Genomic DNA, 24,990 nt, shown 5'->3' with positions numbered 1-24,990 from the left:
AGATAACGGTTCTATCAGTTGAATGGAAGGTAAATGTCGAGATATAAACGGTGTCCGTCATAGAACATGAGACGATACTATAATTCGTCGTCATGCCTATTTCTTATGCTGTGGGTTGTTGGGCTTATTTATTATAATTTGTATTATAAAACGTCAGGCTGGATGAATAGGTAAATGAAGCGTTATAAACAAAATAAATTTTGCGTTTTCGCAATTAAAATTAAATTGAAAAATAAGACATCCATCTTGTGTACGAATTTATGAAGTGAACAATATAAAAAGCCTATCCCTTCCACCCTTTATGTTATCCTTTAAACAAACATATTTAATAAATCAATAATTTTGTTTTTATAATGACATAATATCAAAATAGTTGAAACTATACATATCTTTGTGAATAATATTTTTGAAGATGTGATGTTGTTTTACATTTCATTGTGGATTGGATAAATAAATTCATTTCACAAAACTGAATTGCCCAAAACCACCGTCTTATTCTAGACAATCATTTACATTATATTTTTCTTAAAATATTTGTTCAAAATTTTGTCATGAATTGATTAAAAAACGCGGTTCTGCTTTTTATATCTGTAACTTAAGGACACACGCTTAGGGATCAACAGGCCCCTCTTGAGAGAATATACTGCGGCCCTTCGTCAAGCCTAGTTGCTTCATATAGGCAATCGATTAGGCGATACGACAGCTCCAATAGCCGTATTCCTGATTTGAGAAGTTGATTGGTATGATTCACTCATTCACGCTTAAACGAAAGCCGCAAGCCTTTTACTAAATCCAGCTACAAGGTGCGTTTGGAGGAAGATGGGTCTGTAATTTTGAAACTTTGAAAGCATAGGGATCCGTTGAAAAAACCGTGATTAAATAAGCACGATAAAAGGTAGCAAATATATTCTTCGTAAATCATCTTTTTGTACGTACTTGTTGTCATAATTTGCTTTATTGGTCCAGTAAGGTTTCAAACACAAAAATGGCTGTACTGATCTATAACTTGGGATCCTTTTATTCTTCCCGGATCTATTTGATTCTTATCGGCAGTATTTTCTTTTTTCACATTTTAAATATTATTGTTTATTGTATTACAAGACTCTTTGTTTATATGTTTGCGTTTTTAAGCGTTTATCATTGTGTGTTTTTTTTACGCGTTGTTCCATACAGTACTAACGGAATTATGGAATAGTTTATTAAAAAATATATTAAATTCACTGCAGCAGAAACTATACTAACCAAAATTGGTCAAAAGTATTTAAATTATTTTGGAAATCTGCCGTTTTTTAGCGTCCACCGGAAACCAAATTGTATAATATAAAAATTCTATATTATTTTATACCAATTTGTATGATAGTTGATTCAGTTAATAGTTAGAATTCAATTTTAACTAACGAAAGTGTTTTGGAAATTCTATTAATACAATCTATATTTTTGTATTTTCGAGTAAATGTTTAGAAACTTTACTTTGATCATTTTAGAAAATCTAAAGCTAAATTCAGCAAGAAGTTGCTATATGGTTTATTTTCATAGAGTACTTCCGGATATGTCTACAATGTAAAATTGATATCTGAAAAACGACTTGCATATATTTATATATATTTTTTATTTTCCCCTAATTTTAGATATAAGGATTATACGTAATATACTCTTATTTGCATAGTCCATAGATTTTTTATTCAAAGAAACTTCCACAGGCTTAGTTTTATAGATTTTGTTTTAATTAGGCATCTACTCTGTTTTCAGAGCAAATTTGTACTTCCAATTTAGAAGGCTGATGAAACAAATCCACAATTGTATCTAATAATATTATTATATACCCTTGACCGTAAGTACCTGTAATAATACGGGAACTTCCGCTCATTAGGAAAATTTTGAAGGGCGTCGCCAATCTGGCCCGAAACGTACCTGATATTTCATGTGAATCTCGATCCGAAATGATTAGATTTATTACTCCTATAAATGATACAGGATGGAAATTAAAGTTTTACCCATAGAATGATGAAGAAAATTAGATCGGTGTGAGAATTTAAAGGAAAAACAAAATGTGGAGCTAAAACTGAGTTCGCTGTTTTGGTGTAATATCGAAATGATTTGATAGTCGAGCATTTCTCTAAGTTCATTAAAAGTCATTTTACCCGAAGTATCCTTAAAAGTAGGAGAGTATTCTTTTAATTTTTTTGAGATGACAGTAACCGAAATCACCAGCACTGTAGTAAGATTCTTTTTATATTAATACGCTATTCTATCTGAAGAAAAAAGTAATGAGATTGGAAACTAGCAATACTTAGTTTCCCATATATTGTACATTTGTGGAATAATAGTTAGTGACAATTCTGGATTGATTATTTTACAATGGTGTAATTTTTAAGAGCAAAAATCAAGTCGTTGAATGTGATCTCAAATAAACCCTATTCCAACTAAACCAATTACATTTAAATTTCATTTTTAACGTAAACGTTAACGCAAAAGTAGAAAATGGTTTAAAAAAATTAGGTCCGGATAATCCAGTCTATGTTGTTTTCTGTCTTAATGTTTAGAAAATAGTATTCCTAAATGTCTCATTATTTAGAACAGCCATTGGTAAACTCAAACACACACTTAGAGGTGATTTTTTATATTGATTGATTATTTTAATTAGTTGAAAATTATCACAGATACACTCGATCCGCTGCGCGTCAAATCACTAGTCATTAAAATCGCGTTTATCAAACTTGTTGCACATTATACTATTAATTTTGTTTATCTTTTTTAAAATTTAGATTTTCCAAGGAGTTCAGTTCGCGCTCTGTATATGCCGCTTTTAATTAAAATGAAAAATTTATATTAAGGTCTCAAACGGTCCAGGAAGTTTTAAAAAACATTCTGTAGACCGCATTAAATAATCTCGACTGCTTTATAAGATATTTGGTTTGAAATTTATTTAAAAAAATTGAATTATTGCAATATATTCTTAAACTGTTTAGAGGGTAGATGTTGCAGACGAAATAGATAAATAATGTCCATGAATAAATTAAAAGCGGATCTGGAAAGTTTGGGCTGGGAGTGGGGTTGGCTATTATTAAATGGCCATTAAAATCCATCCCCTTGAAATACTATAAAATATTACCGATTTCAATATACCCTTTCATACCGTTTTGTGAAATTAGTGAATGAGTATTTCCAAAAGTGTATCGTCAAATCTGTACTAAATTTGTACTATTTTTATAATTTTAAAGTGAGCGGTCAGGAATCATTTTTAAAGGTAAGTTTTTGATACTATTAGTGATGTAGATAATTTTTTGTACTCCCTACTGTACACTTTCAAGGGGTGCGCAAGGTATCAGTTTAAAACGTCAGCTTGATTAAACGCTGGTGGGAGCCAATTCGAGATTTTCCGTTTTTTAGTCCTATGGTATTTTGACTTTTGTTAGGTCTGAAGTTTCCGCATATGTAAATTAATTTGCGAATTCATTTATTCTGTCTGATTTGTTTTATAGACTTCTTCAGGACATAAATAATTAAAAGAGTTAACAAAAATGCATTTTTTTTGTTAAATTCTGTAAATATTATATAATGAATGGCGATTTCCAACTTCTTATAAAACCTCCCAATGCAAAGAAAACCGTTAATACCACTAAAAAATATTAATTATTTAAGGAAAGTACAAGGCAAAAAGTTTGAGAGGAACATAAAATAAGTACAATAGCATTATGAAATGAGATCTAGTACGAGTTGTGACAGGTCCAAAGATGATTTTTTAATATCTTTTTAAAAATCGCTCGTTGAAGCTGATCGGACATCCGATTTCTAAAGTGTGTTTATAAAACTTATTACATAATTCAGGGTGGTCTGAATTATAATGCAACACCTTTAACAGCGTATTCGGCAGATAAAAGTAAGTAACCTAAACTCTAAAATGCTTCATTTCGTAGTTTTGCTTTTAAACTTGGTATAAAATTTTTGCCAATTAAAATAATTTTTTTGATAAATATTAATTTATAAGAAAGTGGTATGTCCGCCAATTAGGTGTAATTGCAAATGCGAAAATGTCGGTTTTAGCAAAAAAAAAATAAATAACAATATTGCGATATACCATTGATGTGTCGCTTTTGTTATTGAAGTTCACTAAAACAGTTTCACGAACGCCGCTGGTTAAATAAATCAATTTTATCTGTGCTATGAATATATTTATGAGTAGCAATAATTCTTATCAGGCTTCAAAGCAAAATCCAGGGAAGATTTTTAAGAAATCGATTTTTTCGCCAATATGTTTACTCATTTTTTTCTGATGAATCCGGTGCTCCATGTTGTCGTTACCTATGATGATTATTTTAGGATAGATTATTAGAAAATCATGCAATAAAAACATACTATTCTTTGTAAATCTTTTTATGACAGAGAACAACACTAAATAAGATATTCACAAGTTAAATCAAAACATAAATGTGGCGAAATATAAAAAAATACAGCCAGTACTAAATATATTTTTTAAGTTGATGTTACCAAGCATACTAGACTAACTCATTAGCCTCTTGCGAATGTTTTTGTTACGACGCTATCACAAGCGATCTGCCATTCACCATCCTTGTTTTCACACTGAGAATAAGAGAATTTAATCGTATTCGTGATATTGCAGTGACTTGGAGAAAAAATCTTGGCTTTTCTATCATATCATATTAATGCGCTTGATGAATATGAAAGACAACTTTGTCTAATGCTATTTGATGTTTTGGCTCCAAATCTATTCTGTCCATTATGAATGTATTATTTTCAAGATAGACGGCAAGCCTTTTACTAAATCCAGCTTCAAGGTGGGTTTGGAGCAAGATAGGTCTGCAATTTTGAAACTTCGAAAGCATAGGGATCCGTTTGAAAAAACTGTGATTAATTAAGCACGATAAAAGGTAGCAAATACATTCTTGGTAAATCATATTTTTTAAGTACTTGTTTTCATAATTTGCTTTATTGGTCAAGTAAGGTTTCAAACAGACAAAAATGACTGTACTGATCTATAACTTGGGATCCTTTTATTCTTCAAAACATTCTAAATTTAATCATCAGTCTGTCCCGTTCGAGTATTGATTACCCGAAATATTAAAATCGGGCCTAACAGCCTGTCTTTATTATCTACCGGTCACTCTTGGTATATCCGTTCTGTATAGGTGATAATTATATCCTTCCGGTTTCTGTCGTCTTTACCCTCGGTAAACTGATAATGGCGTTTGATAAATACGTCGTTTTACCGACGTTATAAAGATAACGGTTCTATCAGTTGAATGGAAGGTAAATATCGAGATATAAAGGGTGTCCGTCATAGAACATGAGACGATACTATAATTAAAAATAACAACAAAAGTTGCAACTGAATTTTCAAAAAATTACAATAATTTCAAAACCAGAAAATAGATTAGATAGATAGGTATAGAATAACTAGAACTAGATTTTAATCGACGATTTAATGATCTTCGTTTCATGAATACGAATTTTAAAAATATTTACAGGGTAGATCAACTTTTTAGGTAAAAATCGCTCATAGGTATCTAGTATTGTTTCAGAGTTATAGAGTGGTTTTAGAAAATGTGCATTTTAAGAAAATCGCAGTAAGTTTTTTTGTTATGGAAAATTTTGAGTTGTCATGAAAACATTTCCAAAGCAACTTTTTACGCAAAATTTACTTGTATCGATATAATATATTTTTTTATTTTTATATAGTTGATTCGTATATAATAATATAATTCTGTATTTTTAAATAATTGAAAAAGTATTTGAAATTACCTTTCCATATACTTGATATATTGGTCTAGAATTTTGGTCGATGTGGCTTTAATACCGGAAACACGAGGTAATACAGCAGCAGAGACAGGAAATAATTTGAAAGAAAAAGAAAACAACATGGCATGAAGCGACCGGACCCAAGTGGTACAAAAGCTATACATGAACACCTTGGGGATGATAATAAATGGTGGTTTAAGGAGGCGTTAAACGTGCAACATCAAATTAAAATTAAAAATACGAACAAGACTAAGCAGAATTAACATTAGAGAAAAACAACATACATGCCGCACAGTAAGGTCTGGCCTGTGTGTATGAAAAGTGGAATGATGCAAGCTTAAACTAAGACCAAGGCGTCTTTACAACCAAGTATTTTTGTATTACGATGGCACTATCCTTTATCTTTATTGTTGTTCTGAAAATCGAGCTCCAGACACCTGCATTAGTTTTCCTCTATCTGCTTTAAAAGTGTCCAATTTGGCTCTTCCTGTACATTATGTACGTACTTCTAAATTTTGTCTAAATTGTCCAAATTTAGTGCGACTTTTTGTTCATTTTCTAATAATATTGGGTATTTCTGACGATACTTCGAAAAAAAACCAATGATAGTAGACAAGACAAACTAACCAATATGCTGTTACACTGAGATGTTAAACCCAAAAACGAAACATTTGGAGATTACATTGTGAAACCCAGCTGAATAGCCTTTGACCAAACATAAAAAAGTCATTGTCGACTAATATAGTACAACGTATTCACTTAATAATTCTATAATCAACGCAAAGTTGGATTTTAAGTATCCTCTTTCAGAATGTGTATTGTGTATGTGTATTTAGTGTTCGAAAGGTTTTTTGTAAAGACTATGTGGTTAGATTAATAAAAACTGTTGCCTTAAATATGGAAGATTGATATGAAAATAAAAATTTTTCTTATCTTGTTATTTTTACTAGATGGTGTTACTGTTAAAATGTTTTCTTTTATTAGACATCGTAAAAAAAGTGTTTTTATTTCTTCTTCAATTTTTTTTTCGCACTTGAAATATCTTTTCAACATTGCAATCGAAGTGGAGCAACGGGTACACAACAACAGCTTTTATATGAGATTTTCCCTACATTAACATAACCTTGACCTTATAGTATCAGCGAAATAGTTTACAAATATAGCGATGTAGACTCGCATTATCGAATGTCGCCTTATGAATTAAGACAGTCGTAAATTAGTAGTTTTTTATTACCACAAAAGAAAGATAAAGTTGCTCGGCTTTCATTTGGTTTTTGTTCCAGATAGGAAGATGAAGTTGTTAAATGGCTTAGCATTAATATCCATTGCATCACTAGTTGGCATTAGTGTCCAATCGCCATCAGGATGTATAAAAACAGACACGTGCAGTTGTTACTCTGCCATCGGAGGCGTATACGAATTCCAATGTCCAGATGTACATTACGAAATAAATATACAGTGGACTCCAGGAAGGACCGTAGATATGTTTTGCGAGACGAGAGAGAATAGAGGAATTTTTAACGAATCCATTTTTCCTACATTTGACGGTCACGACGTTCCAAGTATTACCATAAAATACTGCCCCAATATAAGTGCGGTCATAAAAACAGCCAGGAGGAAGTTTAACATGGTGCACCTTCGACAGCTTAGCATAGAAACATCCGCGGACAACAGCTTGAAGGTTACGAGTGATTATCTAGAAGGACTGGATAGTCTGGAAAGATTAAAAATCAAACACAACTCGCTGATTTTGAGTAAAGATTTTTTGAAGTATGTCCCCAATTTAGTAGGGTTGAATTTATATAAGAACAAACTCAAAGATTTAAATATTGATTTTAAATACGTGCCAAAACTTAAATCTCTCGATGCGTCTGGCAATGAAATAACTTCGTTGTTTGATGGCGGATTTGAAGGCCTCGGCGAATTGACGAATTTGTATTTATGGAACAATAACCTGTCTGTCTTAAGAAAAGACATGTTCCGCGGATTAACCGGTGTGAAGTTGCTTGAGCTGAGCAGCAATCTTATCGAAACGGTAGAGCCGGATACATTCTCGGAACTTTTAGACATAACCATTCTCAGTCTGCTAAATAATCGCATAAAGTTTCTCCATTCTAACACATTCAAAAACAACGCTCTGCTTCAGCAAATTAAGATTGCGTTTAATCCGATATTTCTACCCGATTACATTTTTGCAAATTTAAGCAAACTTAAAGTTGTCAGAATGGACAGCTGTGGCTTGCAAAGCATTCCCGATCACACATTTACCGGATCAGTGAATTTATCAGAAATACAACTGTCGAATAATTCTCTAACGACTATTCCGAAAACTCTCTTTGATGGTCTAGACTCCTTAATGAAGCTGGATTTGTCTCAAAATCGATTGACCTCGATTCCAGATGAAGCGTTTTATAATCTGCGTAAATTAAAAGAACTACATCTTGAGAAGAACGAGCTGACGGTGTTGGGGGCTGATGTGTTCTTAGGTCTGGAGAATTTGCAGAAACTAATCTTAAGCAGAAATAAAATCGCCAGAATAGAGACGACGAGTTTCCGCGATCTGTTGGAGCTCCGACACCTTGATTTGTCTCATAATAGATGGGACATGGTTCCTGATAGGATCACGGGCGTTACTGCTTTGGGATTCTGCGTCAAAATCGAGGAGGTGTTGTTGCACCATAATAAAGTCGAGACCATACCCGAAAATTTTTTTGACTTAATGGTCAATATAAAAAAGTTCAACGTCAGTTATAATGATATTTCTAATGTCCGGGTAAGTTCCAAAATTCTCATTTTTTATGCAGGGATATGTGAAAAGAGTAAAATAGTGGCCCAAAAACATTTTTTTAAACAATTTATTTATTATTATTAAATAAATAAATTAATTTATTATTAATTGGTTCTTAGGCTATTAATTATAATAAACTAATGGGATCGATGTTTTATTTTTACAAGAAAACAAGCATAAATTTTGGATTTTTTATGTGCCTATTATACAGAACTGTCTGATAAAATTTTGCTTTTTCATATACGTATTCCAGGTGTTGTATGCTGCATTGTCTGCATTTTATTCTATTACTCCAATCGTTTTAACACAGTGTACCTCCATTACAAACAGTCATCAACGATGTTTGGGTGGGCGTTATCAATTTTAGGCAATGAATTTTGTCTATCTATAGTAATTGTTTTGTATATAACCAATACATAAATTAGATTAAATGTACCTTATTAGTATCCATTAATTCATTGGTCAGTTTTAGCTGATGATTTATAATTGAAAAATATACACTCGATAATCTGCAAAATGCAAACAATCACCACGTTGGGGAGATACGAAACTGTTAGCTAAATCTGTCTTACCATTATCACCAAATCATAATCAACCTATAACTAACCAAAAAAGCTAGCTAAAATCAAATTCTCCGGCAAGTCGATTTTGGATTGACTCGTCCTGAGACTTGAGTTAATTAAATTAAACTTATTAAATTACCAAAAATGCCATTTTCAAGTGCCTTTCCTATACCGTATCCAACATGCATTTTTTTCTTATGCGCTTGATGATAAATACTATAAAATCAATTTATTCTTGTAGGTTCCAATGTTTATTAAAGCATCATCCTTTGAAATGATAGTGGATGTTTCCCATAATAACATAACTGAAGTCGACTTCTCCTTCATAGAGGTAATAGCCAGGGCGAATTATAACGGATCCCTGTATGAACCGTATCATGCGAGTCAAACCATACTAATCCTGAGTGACAACGTTATCCCTTGCGATTGTACCAACTACAATCTGGTCAAATATAACAACGACATGTACGATCCCGAAGTACGAGCACTGGTCGACATTAAACAGGATCGGTTATACTGCTCGAATTTCGAGTCTCCTATTTTAGCAAGGGATCTCAGACCTCGGCATATCACGTGCTCCCTGGAAGGATTGATTAACTGTCCTGGTCCTTGTTCCTGCGATTATAGGCCCTATGATTTAAGCATCATCGTCGATTGCTCTTATCGGAACTTATCGACATATCCAACATTGAATATTACCGGCATCACGTACATTCAGACAGTTTTATATTTGAACGGAAACCATTTCTCACAAGGGCCCACTACCAACTCATCTTACCACAACGTCACCGTCTTGGACTTATCCCGCAATCATATCAATGAAATGACTTGGATCCCACCTCGCATTAAGGCAAGTATAAATGACCACGGTAATTGTACATTTATTTTTTAAATTTCTAACGTGAGATCATTTTGTTTGTAATTCACTTTTAGGAACTTCGTTTGAGTGGAAATAATTTGACTGGCCTGAATGAAAACTTCATCAAGCTCTTAAATAAGACCGCATCGCTGCGACGAATGACACTCAACAGTAATCCTTGGTACTGTGACTGCTATGCCGCAAATTTGCAAAACTATCTTATGGCTCATTTTGACAAGGTAATTATCGTGCTCCTATTTAAAATTGTTTATCAAAAATCATTTGACTGTAGCAGCCGTGATTGCGATTAAAGCTTGTTTTTTGTTTGGGTCGATCGTATTTCTTGTTTGGTTCTGATTAGAACAAAAACCACTTCAATCAATCACCCAAGCACACCCTAGTTAAGTTTAACATATACGAATGATTATTTGAAATAAATATAAATAATAAATGCAAGCAAGAAATATTAGTCCTTTTCAGTTTGCAATAATTTATAATAGTGACAAGTCCTTCAATATTACTAATGCATATCTATAAATATTATTGAAAATACACTATCAACCAAATGAAAGATAAAACCCAATGCAACTTTCAAAACACCAGTGAAAGGTCAGTTATGTTTTGGGGAAAAATCAACCAGTCCTGATCTTAAGAGAATGAGAATGTTTGGAATAAGAACTTCCTAACCCGCCTATTACTTTACTTACTGCAGATATTGTCCAAATATGGGAAATTTGGTTCAAAACGAAATAAAGCCCGTACTTTTGAGCATAAATAATCGCTGACGTGCTGTTATTCAAAATAGAGGAGGAAATGCATCTTCTTTTGGAATTTTAAGTATTGTTAATATCCTTATTAAGTTAGAATAACGATCTTATTAATTAAGACATGAAAATATTTGATGAGTATTATGAGATAAAAAATATTTTTGGAAATATACTAGTGGTGCGTTGATTATGCTGACTAGTGTATATTGACAACTTTATTTACTTTTTTGTGAGAGATTTTTGAGATCCACAAATCATAAATCTCAAGTATATCAATTTGTATTACATTTTTTGTAGCTTCAAGAGATTCGTGAGATTTGAACTTTATGTATCTATGTTGATTTATGACATGCACCTTTCGCTCTCGCTTTAATAACGTTTTTTATTTCCAGGTCAATAGGACTGACGTGCAATGCTACGCCAGTGCAGCATATCTAGTAAAACTCAACATAGTGGACCTCTGTCCGAATCCGCTGTATCTCACAGTTGCCCTGTCACTGATCCCCGCCATACTTTTTTTCTTTGCGGTAGCGATCGCCCTTTACTACCGTTATCAAAAAGAAATAAAGGTCTACCTCTACGCTAAGAACCTGTGCTTGTGGTTTGTTACCGAGGAAGAACTCGATAAAGACAAAACATACGATGTTTTCATAAGTTACGCACATCAAGACGAGAAGTTTGTTGTGGAACACTTGCTACCCGAACTTGAACATGGCGATCATCGCTTCAAAGTGTGCATTCACTATAGAGACTTTATTCCTGGTGAGCTCATTAGTACCCAAGTGGTCAGTACAGTGAAAAACTCGCGTAGGACTTTAGTGGTACTATCGAATAACTTTTTGGACAGCGTGTGGGGTAGGATGGAGTTTAGAATGGCCCACACGGAAGCGATTTCCGAAGGTAGAGCCAGAGTGATCGTCGTCATCTGCGGTGATTTGGATGAAAGTAAACTCGACGACGAAATGAAATGTTATCTGAAAACGAATACTTATGTTAAGTGGGGCGATCGTTACTTTTGGAGCAAGCTTAAGTATGCTTTGCCACATTCCAGTAAATATTTTTATGACAAAGAAGCATGCTAAATTAATGGACAAAATTGACAACAAGTTGGAGTTCCGGCGCTAAACAAATTCAGTTAAGTTACCTCTCGAGGTTGAAAGCCTGGTACGTAGGTGAAGATCAAATAGAACTTTGCTTGCCAAACCGAATAGTCGATCAATTTTTCCGATCTACTGAAAATGCTCAACTGATAAACAATGTAATCTTAAGTCGTTTAGGCGCTTCAAAACTTGTATACGTATTAGAAACAAAGATATAAAGATACATCACTATTTGAGAGTAAAATAAAACGATTCGCATATTCTTGTTTCTTTTCAATGGACTTACTTTAAAATGAAAATGTAACTAGTGATCTGTAAGTGAGAAAGCGTTGCCATTTAAAAAGAATTTGACGTGTAAGAGTGTAAAATAGTTGTAATTTTGCATTCCACTCCAAGGTTGTCTCATCATCCGCAATTTTTGTTTTATTACGTTGTTTTTGTAGCTTAATACATAATACATACAATTATTCCAAGATGTTTTATATACATTTTGTTTTAATAAAATAAGTTCTTAAAAGTACATTTTCTGTTTTACTGCTCTATTGAGCTGGGTAAAAAATATAGTTAGCGTTCCTATTTAAAGCTTCTCTGCGTGTTATGGTAGAAGATTCTTGAAAACTTAATAATAGTTGCTAGCGAAAAACAAATCTAAAAGTAATAATGTGACTTTATGGCCGGTATCATGGAACTGTGCAACCCCCTGTGGTATGCAGTATGTTCTGTTCATAGATATAAGTGACCAATTGCTATTGAATGGGATTATCCAAGGGTGGTCATTAACATACAATGCAACAAGATTATTACCTAACGTTTCGAAATTTAAATTCAGGTAAAATTGTGGTCCGTAATAGAAAATAATTTTATACCTACTTGTGTTTAGTATTCTTTGGATGGTTTGGTTTAAATTTATTAGTAATCATTCTTATTTCGTGTGTAATACAACGTGTGTTGAATCGTGTGCGAATTATGCAAAATATGTGCGAGTCTAGTGTATGTCAGGAGATGCTCCCGCCCAAATGTAAAAAACACTATTCTATTGAGACTAACGAAGTTATAAACAATGTTTATTTGACTCTTATTGAACGTGGTGCCAGCAAGCAAGCATCTTTAGAAGCAACGGCCTCATTGACGAAAATTCCAACATCAACTGTATTGAAAATTGTGAATAATCCCATTTCAGCGAGGAAAAAAAGAAGCGATGCTGACATTTTCTCGAGTGTAGATGAAAGTGATATACGAGGAACAAAGCGTGCCTACATTAGATATCTTAATTAGGAGGCTTGAAAAAGATGAAACCGGTGTTAAATGTGGCAGAATTACCTTATGGAAGTGTATTCGACACATGGGTTTTAGATTTAAAAAAATTGTCAAAAGGCAATTTTTAATGGAATCTTTTAGAATTCGGAAATGGCGACTGGAATATCTAGAAAAAATTAGGATTTACAAAGAACAACAAACGCCAATTATTTACTTGGATGAAACCTGGTTCGACCCTTACACTAAAACACCTTCTTCGTGTGACACAAAAGCAACAATCCAAAACTACATGTATAATAACGACATTTATTTTCACGAAGATTATACCAAAAAGCAATTAATTTAAGGCTTCCACCTTACCACTGTATATTTAATCCCATTGAACATGTTTGGCACCAACTGAAATCTGCCATTCGTTGTAACAAGGGTTTCCCCGTGTTAACTCCAATGTCCTCAAACTTATAGAAACCGAAGTTTTTAACATCCGTCTACAAAGTTGGGCAAATTCTGTTAAACATATAGAATAAGCAGAACAATCGTATACCCATATTGCAAATGGTATAGAACAAATAATAATTAGAACAGGCGATGATGGCGATAGTGATACTGATATATTATGTGAATAATTTTAAGTAATTTAAGTAGGTATAAAAATAATTTGTAATATTATTTGAGATTTAAACATAAATACATACATAAATAAATAAATATTGTTTAGTATCTTTCCTAACAAAACCCCTGTTCGGCTATATTTCATTCTTATACCTTGCCCGGGTCTTTCCTTAATTCGTATCAGTTAGTCACTTTCTTATATCTATGAACAGAGTTTACAAATTATGCACCCTGTGAACTTATACTGGGACACACTGGTACAAGAGAGCCTTTACCTCTCAAGTCTATTCTCAATATTTTAATTCTCACCAAACAAATACAAAACTGCTGTATAATAAAATCCATGACAACTCTCTAATTAAGGAACAAAAAATTATTGATAAAAATAATGAAAAGAAAAAAATATAGAACCTCAAGTCGGTGCAACAGTATATAACAATCGGGCATGTACATTAAATAAAAAATTCTCAGGACCGTTCATTTTAACAAAAAGTCTAGAAAATAACAAGATTGAGATCCAAAATCAGATAACAAAAAAGAAAGAAACAATTAACGTTAATGAGACTAAAATTTTGAATATTGTTCCAGATGGCCCAGGACTTCTTTATTAATTGGAAACTGTAAAAATGATTTCTATCTCTCACTCATGCAAATCTTTCACTTAAATAATATAATTTCTGAATTTTCTATAAATCAAAATTAAGCAAAATTGCTAATAGAAAAACTGAAAAATAACGATCAATAATCGAACTCTATTACTTCACTCCTAGAAAAACGTATAGAGAACCAAATTGATAAATTTTGACGAATAAATTAAGAAATAAAGACGGCTTGTTGAATACAATGGTTTAAATCCACTGGTGTATTACTGGTAATTTAGATCAAACATGCGGAAAAATATGAAATGCAAGTTAAGAAACTACAAGAAAACCAAAATAAACTAAACACCAATTTAATCAACAAAATAAAATTATTAGAAAAGACAATCAATATGTTTCGTAATGCAATATCGAATATCTCACATAACCCAATTATTCTTAAATCAAAAATGCTGCTAATTGAAGAAACAGTTAAGAAAATAGCATTACGCCAAACGAACGAGTTTGACTATTCTCAAATCTATATAGTCATAAACCAATTGAATGTAATGTATAATTTACTTGAAAAAAAAGGAACCGCTATTAGTTTTGCAAGATTAGTAATTCGTTGGAACTCTTTGAAGAAATTAAAAATTCTAATAAAAATCAGCAGGATCAATTTTCGCTTGAAATATCTCTAGAGAACTTAACTAGTTTTAGAAAAGAATATCGAAATTAAAAGCTATTCTAATGGATTAGTACTTATGTTTATTCTTGAAGTATCATTAATTGAAGCATTGAAATATATCACTGGAAACAATCCCAATTTTATGTCAATATTCCCCTAAACTCATACCTTATGCTGAGTGAGAACAAATATTCCTTTATGAATCAAAAATGTATTGTAAATAAAGAAGCTTACGTTATCTATTTGAAGCACCGACTACCATGTTCCTTAAAGCTGATAACCCAAAGGCTTAATATAACTAATTGCCTGTGAAACTTATGAAGTCGGACTTAGAGAAACCCAAGTTTTTAGAATTCAAGATGGAAAATGGATAGTGACAACCCCAAAAAAAGTGATAGCTACGTAAAATATAAAAATAAAATTTGCAAATAATGTAAAAAGTGTATCATTATGTGGATCCTACCTCGTAGAATTATCGCCTGTAGAATACAATTGAAAACTAGAGAACTGAAAACGTATAAACCGAATCGATTAGTCTTCGATATATATATATATATATATATATATATATATATATATATATATATATATATATATATATATATATATATATATATAACACTTGGAATTGTTTCTTATATCGACCGTACTAAACTTATTTGAATTCAAAGGATATCGGGTAGCGGTCCGTGGTTAAAATAGAAAGCTCCTTTTTTCTTTAACACTCAATATTTCGTCAATTTATTTGTTGACTTCTTCAGGAGTGAACTAAAATTTAATGAAAACAACAGGTCAAACTATATAACAGACAATTAAAACAATCGTGAGAAATACTTACAAAATTAGAGTCTACCACATAGTTCCTCAAAAACCATACTTTACAGTTAAGGTAAATGAACGAAGCGACATAATGAAACAAACGGATAAACACTTAGTATACAATTCTTAATAATGGTAGGCAAAAGTTGCGCTAACGGGGTCTGTTATATAGTTTGACCTGTTGTTTTCATTAAATTTTAGTTCACTCCTGAAGAAGTCAACAAATAAATTGACGAAATATTGAGTGTTAAAGAAAAAAGGAGCTTTCTATTTTAACCACGGACCGCTACCCGATATCCTTTGAATTCAAATATATATATATATATATATATATATATATATATATATATATATATATATATATATATATATATATATATATATATATATATATATATATATATATATATATATATATTTGAATTCAAAGGATATCGGGTAGCGGTCCGTGGTTAAAATAGAAAGCTCCTTTTTTCTTTAACACTCAATATTTCGTCAATTTATTTGTTGACTTCTTCGGGAGTGAACTAAAATTTAATGAAAACAACAGGTCAAACTATATAACAGACAATTAAAACAATCGTGAGAAATACTTACAAAATTAGAGTCAACCACATAGTTCCTCAAAAACCATACTTTACAGTTAAGGTAAATGAACGAAGCGACATAATGAAACAAACGGATAAACACTTAGTATACAATTCTTAATAATGGTAGGCAAAAGTTGCGCTAACGGGGTCTGTTATATAGTTTGACCTGTTGTTTTCATTAAATTTTATTTCACTCCTGAAGAAGTCAACAAATAAATTGACGAAATATTGAGTGTTAAAGAAAAAAGGAGCTTTCTATTTTAACCACGGACCGCTACCCGATATCCTTTGAATTCAAATATATATATATATATATATATATATATATATATATATATATATATATATATATATATATATATATATATATATATATATATATATATATATATATGACACTATATTCCGGGATATCATCCGTTCGCTTGTTGAACTCCGACTGGAATCCTGCATCCCACTGTTGTTCGAAGTGTTTTCGGAGCGCGAGCATTGAAGATGCCAAGTGAGATTTTGCCGAAACGTCTGCAGGATTCCAGTCGGATGCAGGATTCCAGTCGGAGTTCAACAAGCGAACGGATGATATCCCGGAATATAGTGTCATCACATTTTTCCATCCGTGAATCAATACGTGAATATATATATATATATATATATATATATATATATATATATATATATATATATATATATATATATATATATATATATATATATATATATATATATATATATTGTTGTTTCTGAGAATAGACATAGGAAGGGGAGTTTCCCAAAAATGTCCAATTTGCCCACCTTGTACAATAAAATATATTAAAATTGTTTGAAATAAAATTAAACAACGAAAGTTATGTGGTCTCTTCGGTTATTTTGTTGGTCTAATTTGTGGCTTGTATTTTTGGTAGTGATTTAATAACTTCCTAACTTATTTAAAAGTCTACTTCCACTTCCCAAGACAATACGTTAGACACAAGACTCGGCGTTCTAAATTTAGAGTGACTGGTTTGATGTCTGAAGAAGACGCGGCGCAGCTCGCGAAAGAAGAACCGCAGAAGCAGAAGCCGAGAAGAGACCAGTTAGTGACATTGACTCTGCGCGAAGAGCCTCGCCAGTCATCCGGTTCAGTAGCTTGCGAAGTTTGTTAGCCCCGGTGTAAATCTTCAGAACCGCTTTTTTTTTAATTCAGTACGTTATCGAGTGCATCAATTTCCGAGAATTCCATTTCCTGTTTCGCGTACTTTTTTGTATCCCGAGGTAAGTTTTATATTGCATAAGTCGCCTCGGCCTACGCTCAGGCATTTAAGGGTTGGTACACCTAGCTCCATTCTACATTCTTTCATTGGATATTATTAAAACAATATTATATATCCATTTAAAAACTCATTTAATATTTTCTGGTCGTAATTGCAATTTTTTACATTGTGGTTTCGATTTATATTTTTATATTTTAACAATCCCAATGGGAAAAAATATTCCATATTTTTTTAAAATCAATTTTAATTTAATTTAATTTAAACCGTATTTATAAACAACAGTTATATTCAAACAACATTTTTCGATATTAAACATCTGCCTCACGACACGTTTCCTCTGGCAGTGACAAGCAAAAATGTTATTTGGTAACATTCTCTCATTTAGGAGTCATTTACTTTAATGTACCGTGTCCTGAAATTAAAATTATGTAGTAGAATTATGAATATGTTGAAAAACTTCTAGTCCTCGTTTCATTTTTTGTTGTTTTGTGTAGGATGTTTACTTTTACAATATCTTTTTTGGTTATTTAGAATGACCGACATTTCTATGTCCCAGACAAATATTGTTTTAAATGTTTAGGGTTAATGTTCTCGCAGCTTAGTTTTCACTTCAATAACTATTTCAATTTAAAAAAACTAAATGGATATATTAGATGCTTCATTAAGTGGAAAAATGTTTTAAAAACTCTAAACAAAATTATAAAAAGTATTGCTAATTTTCCATAATTTTTGGCAACAAACCCATTTTATTAGTATTATATTATTATATAAATATTATTTTGGACAGGGCAAATCTTTGTTTTTTTTTTTTATTTTAAAAAATTTAATTTATTGTTCTAATTGGTAATTTATTGTTCATTTACAGGATTTTCAAAAAGTTTCCAGTAACGATATTTATTACGCGCCCCCAAAAACTTATTAATGAATTTCGTAAATCATCTCACAAAAATTGTTGTGATTTGACATCAGCTATCAAACTTGAAGTTGATACGGAGATAATTTGGAAATAGAATGAAAGAAAATCAAAATCAAAATTATAGAAAATGGAGAAAACTCAACTGGAAGATTGTATGTAGATCATTTGTATGCAAGAAATTTTTTGAAGAATAGCGTTGCTAAGGGGGTAACTAACTGCTAGATTATAGATTCACATGCAGTTATGTACAATTATGTATGTACGGATTATCATTTTCTATTGACCATTATACGAAATTAAAAAAATCAGAGAACGCCCTCTAATTTTGGTTAGTTTTGGTTAGCCTACAACAATAGGAGTTATGACCTAGATACTTACAAACTCAGAAATAACACAGCAGCTTTATTGTTTAAATAATAATTATCTTAGTGTTACCCTTAATTAATGAATTATTTAACCACCTTATGAAGATTGGATATATTGATATATCATCAATTTTATTAGTATTACTACAACAAAGCCATTAATGTTCTTCTGATAGTTATTACTATTTTATTTATTGCTGTGGCTATCAGCAAAGCTACAGTTCTTAATATTCGCAGTAATGTATAAGACCTTAACAGTGCACAAATCTCACGAATTTCTCGTGTCGGTATAAGTGCTATCAAAATATTGAAATTTTTGTCTATAATACGTCTAGATTGGATGCTGAATTGATTTTCCAACTCTTTCTTGTTTAGCGTTCGTCTGTCTAGTGATGTTTCAAAATAATTTATGTTAATTACTTCATTTTTTTACCTTTTTCACTTAAACGTCATTCAAGAATTCACTTTTTCACCAAAAATATAATGAAGCAAGATCTAAATCAAGAACAAATTTTTGATGTCAAAAAACCCTCAGACATCGTTTTTTTCTAAAATTGGCATTATTCAGGATTACCTACACACAAAAATAAAAATTAAAGTTTGATACACTGTGTCTCGAAAACGAAGTATTTTTGACCACACATTTATTAAATAACACCCTATATATTTCTAATTATATCTTAAGCAAGAGCTAAATCAAGAACAAATAGTTGATGTCAAAAAACCCTCAGACATCAATTTTTCTGAAATTCGCATTTTTCAGGATCATCTACACACAAAAATAAAAATTAAAGTTTGATACACTCTGTCTCGAAAACGTAAGTATTTTTGACCACACATTTATTAAATAACACCCTGTATATTTTTAATTATATCTTAAGAGTGAAGAGGTGATAAAACTAGAAATTTTGTTACCGCAAAATTTTGTACCCATGTTGTACAACATAGATCCCCGAGGGAAAGGTAACGCAGGACATCAAAATTAAATTAAATTAAAATTAATGGAATTCCTGTTATCACGTTTGGGTACGCCGACGATACTGCTTTCTATGCAGAATCTGTGGAAGATCTACAAGAACAGTGAGTGCAAGAAGCATAGACTTCAATCTTAATATCAATATAAAAAATACGAAAGTGGTGGTCTTCAGCCGGAACCTTGGATGTCAAAGAAAAGCAACTTCGCAGCTTTATGGAACAGAAGTTTCATAAAATACCAACTAACCAAATATAATACTTGGTCATTCCTTTGCGAATTTTTAGAAGTTTCTTAAAAAAGTACAGAAAAAATGCTTCTGCGTTGAACTTCAAAAGTAACACCATTAATAAATTGGAAGAATTGGGGATATACTGAAGAATAACACCGAAATTCCTAGAAGGTCCAATAAATAGAGCGAACTCTCGACAAACATGAAATTAAGAAAAAATTCCTATCTCGACCATGTTCTGAGAGGCCCCAATAAGTCAAAATGGAGAGACGACTAGATTGGACCAACATTAAAAGCACCGAACAGCTATTCAGAGTAGCAGAAAATAGGCAGTTACTCTCTGAAGTGATCGCCAACATTAGAAGAAGAAGAAGAATCTGACTTTAACAAGCCTCGGTATAGCCTAATTGTCACTTTTTTGTAAAAGCGTCCATTAAACTGAAATATTTTTTCTTGTAGTTCTTATAGTTATTCTTATAGAAAAAGTAACAATAACTAGATTATTTCGGAGCGTGATAAGTGGTAGTAAGAAAATTAGCTGTTTACAAATTAAATCGTCCCGATGTCAAACACCTCCAGCGCAGGAAAGAAAAATGAAAAACTAAAATTGTTTACAGTAATAATTTAGAAAAGGCGGATAACAAATTAATTATCCCATAAACTATCACTATCTTTATATTTAGAAACCACAGTGTACTGTGAGTCGAAGTTAATATCACACAAGCTTGCAATACAGTTAAAGTTTGGACCCGTTTGATAAATTGGTGATCCGACCATCATATTGGTCCTACCCTTAAAATAAAAAAATAAAACATCAGCATTACGTTAATTACGTCGTGCAATTAAAAAAGATATTTTTGGAAAGTCCATGGAATTATTGAGCAATTGGGGTAACAAAAGTTGATCAAATCCCCTTTTGGGATAAGGTAGCTCTACCTTTAAGTGAACATATTTTAAGAATTTACGATAGACACTCTTCAAACTAGAAGCATGATTTTCGTAGATAGGTGACCTTATTATAGATTATTATTCCGATTTACTCCTTAGAAACGTTGTGTGTGCTAGAAATGTTGACAGACCTCGCCAGTTTTTTTACACAGTAGTGTAATTGGATTCTCTTGCTGTTATTCCCGATACGTGCTCAATAAAGGTAAACCATGAGTTAAGCGTTTTGTAATTCCTTGCGGTCATCAAAGCATCAAACGAAGTAAATCTAACGTAATATATAAATCGTTGATGAAAATCGAGAAAAGTAAGGGACCCAAATGAGACATTTGAGGTACTCCTCACGTAGCAACAACATTTTTAGACAACAAAGAGTTGCTCGCCGTCAAGATACGATTCTATTAAAATTTGTAAATCATTCTAAAGGCTTGCAACTTACGCAGTAATATTTGGTGATCAATTTCGTCAAACACTTTTTGGATATCCGTGTATACCGCATCGCCCTTTCTGTTGTTGTCCAAAGGATCTGAGATAGGCTTAGGTAGGTTAGTAGAAGCTTCACGAAGTTATACAAGATTACAACAGGTGTGTAGTTTTTAATAGAAGACGAGCCTGCCTGCCTGCCTTCAGAATCGGCCAGATTTTAGTTTTTTTAAATATCTCTAACCAGAAGACGCTCAATAAATGCACTTAGGCAATTTTTTCCCAAGAAACTGGGGATATTGTCCATTCCGCCAGTAATTTTGAGTTTTAATTTATTTCATGCTTTAATAATATCCTGCCCTGATATGGGACCAATGTGAAGGAAAACATTATTTAAAGGCTTAATCGGAACAGTGCTTTTTATTGTTATGCGGTCGTATGTGAATACCGCAGACGTTTTCTCAAAATGGTAGCTAACAAGAAAAATTCCACATAGATCCAACTTTTCGGAGGACACGTATCGACCGAGGTTGGACGATGAATAACCGTAGCAAATTATCGCATTTCACACAAAACGTTTGTCCCAGTCATTGACGGATCGCATCAATATTTAGCCGGCACGGACATGTAATCTAGACGGCTTGCTTATGTAAATTTACCATATTCCCAATCGTCTGCAGGCCGTCGTCGTCGGCCAACCGTTAAATCACGTTAAATCTCACAGCGAATCCATATTAGCATACTTCAACTAAACGTCCTGGGGCTACATTTACAGTCATTTTTCGTTTTTGTACGGTTCATCGTGTGTTTACATAAATAATTTCGTACCTAGAAACCTAGTTTTTGATTTTTGAACTATATGGCGCGACCACACGTATCGCGATTGTTCCGTTTTGCGGCGGCATGACCCCATAGAGAGCAGTGCCGTACGTGTTTCAACAAGTTTGCAATTTTTTAAAATTAAATAAATAAAATTAATTGGACAAATTATCATGACTGTGCTAATGCTATTAACCTTTTATCGGCTCGTAGACATTTTTGGCCCTATAAATCATACCGGTCCAGAATATTAGTAAGGAAATTGAAATACAAAATATATGAATACATTCTGTTTTATTGCGAACTGTATAATTATAAGTATATAAATAAAGTATTAAATAACATTAGTCGTCAGAATAGTTTGAATCTGTGCTATAGTTATCATTCAAGAATATAATTGTCTCATGTTTTTTTTATATTATTTTTCACTTCAAGTACATTCTCTCCAACTGCTCTCCGAAATTAATTCACACTGACTTTTAAATACATCGGAGGACAATTTTGAATTTCTGTTATTGTGTCTAACTTCGTTTTTTAATTCGGCCAACATCATTTCTATACATTTCAAATCGCAGTGATAAGGTGGTAATATGTTTTTAAGACCTCGTCTACGAAATTAGATCTAGCATATACGATTTGGTTCTTATAATTTCAATTAGTTTTTTTAGTATCTTTAAAATAAAGGTCATACTGATTAAGGAACTCTGGCAATATTGTTGCTGATCATTGATATTAGTTTTACCTGCCTGGTGGGATATTTGGAAGAGATTTTTTTACTCAATCTTCAAAAATTCCACATGTCATGTCCTGACGATAGTCTAATAAGCAGTCTTTAATATTTTTTGCTGAAAGTAGGAAAGCGTTTGCCAACCTTCCCTCGAGGCACAGTGTAAAATGGACTTTTTCCTCTAGCTGCAGACACATTCAAAGTGCAGTTCGATCGTCAAACCAAGTCTCGTTTAAATTGATGGGGTCTCTTTAATGCAACTACACGTGTCAATATTTTTAAATCTGCAAATAAATTATATGATCAAATCTCGAGATTTATCTCGAGGTAGGTGAGCAATAATTTCGTGTCGAAATGAAAGACACATCTGAAAGTCTATTTCGTAAGTTTCTGTGTTTCTAATTAAACTGGGTTAGTGAAAAGGACAGCAACGCTTAAAAAATATCTCCAAAACTGCCAAAGCTGGAACAAAAATTTGTACACAAATATGGAAAACCAAATGATGATAAATGAAATGAAAAATAGCATTTTAAAAACTGTTAAAAAAATTGTTATTGTTTTAGCCTCCAAAATGGCAGATAATTTCCTGGTATATTAAAAAGTTTATATTGTTTCAAATATATCAACTGGTGTCAGAGTAAACGTGGCCATTTATCAGTAACTGTAGATTATCAGTAATATTTTCCTATTGGTCCTACTGTTACTAAATATGACCCGCATCTAAAACTGGAAAGTTGATTAGTTGATATAATCGTTTAAATACCTATATGTGTCCAAAAAAGCAATTATTTCCTTATAACCCTCTAACGCTTTAAAAACAGTAATACTAATGAGAAATTATTCCAAAATATCATCTGTTCGATTATTGAATTCCGATAGGCATCTCGCAGGCGTCTCTGCAAAATTTCTCGAAATAGATTTAAATTGATTTTTGACATTTTCCACAAGTGAACACAAATTAATCTCTATAGAAAAAATAAATTAAGTGAACTTATAACAATAGATCATTAACCTTGTTACCAATAAGACTATTAATACAAAGCGACTTGGTGCTCACAATTTTCGATTTACTATTTTACTGAAAATCTCCGATTAATATTTTTACTGTTGTGCACTATTTCCCAGTTCATTTTCAGTTTGTGTTATCTTTGTGATTATTTCTACGGAAACTACTCTGGATAATTTAGCTGTAATTATTCTTCAGACATTATTGTATTTTATTATAATGTGACCGTGATTTGAAATTTTACATTTTTAAATGAAAGAGATGCAAAGATCCAATACTTTATTAAAATATACACCTGAACCCCTAACTTTACCGTAATAATAGTAGCAAAGTATCTGACAATTAAAAATATTTATTTTTTCGATAGATTGTTAAATGGATGATTTTGTATATCTTGAATTTTTTATTCTCACTTACGATTAATTAATATTCTATTAAAAAATTTTGTATTAATTAGGTGATCATAAATATATTTCATCATATTTTGTATATAATTTGTCATTCAGAGGGAACCTACTACATATCAGCTAAATGTCAGTACCTTGTCATGTCCATTTCTAAAATTTATCCATAAATTCTTTTTTTTTACGCAATAAATGCTTTAAACTAGTTATCGCATAAATTCTTATTTCTAGTATCAAACTAAAAAAAATTGATACTTTTTTGGTTAATGTTTTAAGTTAACACTGAATTAGGGGTTCAATAACTTTTATCTTTAAAATTTTATATGACTCGAGCACCCATATATCTTGATATTTATGAAGCGTCTAGTGAATGTGAATGTTGAAAGTCATCTGAGTACTGTTTACAAACATGGAGTTGATGAAAGAGTCCAAAGGGTTTATATGATTTTAGAACTCAAATTTATTTTGTCAGTACCGTGGATAAATGAGTCGGTTGAACGGAAAATTTGAAATTTGTTTCTCGTTCTTGACTCTTTGAAGTTGTAGTAAAAT

The 24,990-nt window shown here is 32.0% G+C and overlaps 1 protein-coding gene across 1 annotated transcript; it reads left to right on the top strand.

Moving 5' to 3' along the window:
* Positions 1-7,048: 7,048 nt before the first annotated feature.
* Positions 7,049-12,299, top strand: LOC132700614 (protein toll-like). The gene is made up of 4 exons (XM_060668043.1): positions 7,049-8,530; positions 9,350-9,958; positions 10,042-10,206; positions 11,127-12,299. The coding sequence occupies exons 1-4, from the start codon at positions 7,049-7,051 to the stop codon at positions 11,814-11,816; spliced, it is 2,946 nt and encodes a 981-aa protein (XP_060524026.1). The 3' UTR covers positions 11,817-12,299.
* The last annotated feature ends 12,691 nt before the right edge of the window (positions 12,300-24,990 follow it).

Source organism: Cylas formicarius, unplaced genomic scaffold, assembly GCF_029955315.1.
Source record: "Cylas formicarius isolate icCylForm1 unplaced genomic scaffold, icCylForm1.1 PGA_scaffold_4__25_contigs__length_36172078, whole genome shotgun sequence".
NCBI classification, from domain to species: Eukaryota; Metazoa; Arthropoda; class Insecta; order Coleoptera; family Brentidae; genus Cylas; species Cylas formicarius.
Note: the sequence above shows the minus strand (reverse complement) of the source record. Positions and strands in the feature narration are given on the sequence as shown.

Bases quoted from the DNA above. Each gene is read 5' to 3' on its own strand.
- LOC132700614 (XM_060668043.1), top strand. From the start codon at position 7,049: ATGAAGTTGTTAAATGGCTTAGCATTAATATCCATTGCATCACTAGTT. The intron at 8,531-9,349 runs GTAAGTTCCAAA...TTATTCTTGTAG, and splicing joins ATGATATTTCTAATGTCCGG to GTTCCAATGTTTATTAAAGC. The intron at 9,959-10,041 runs GCAAGTATAAAT...ATTCACTTTTAG, and splicing joins GGATCCCACCTCGCATTAAG to GAACTTCGTTTGAGTGGAAA.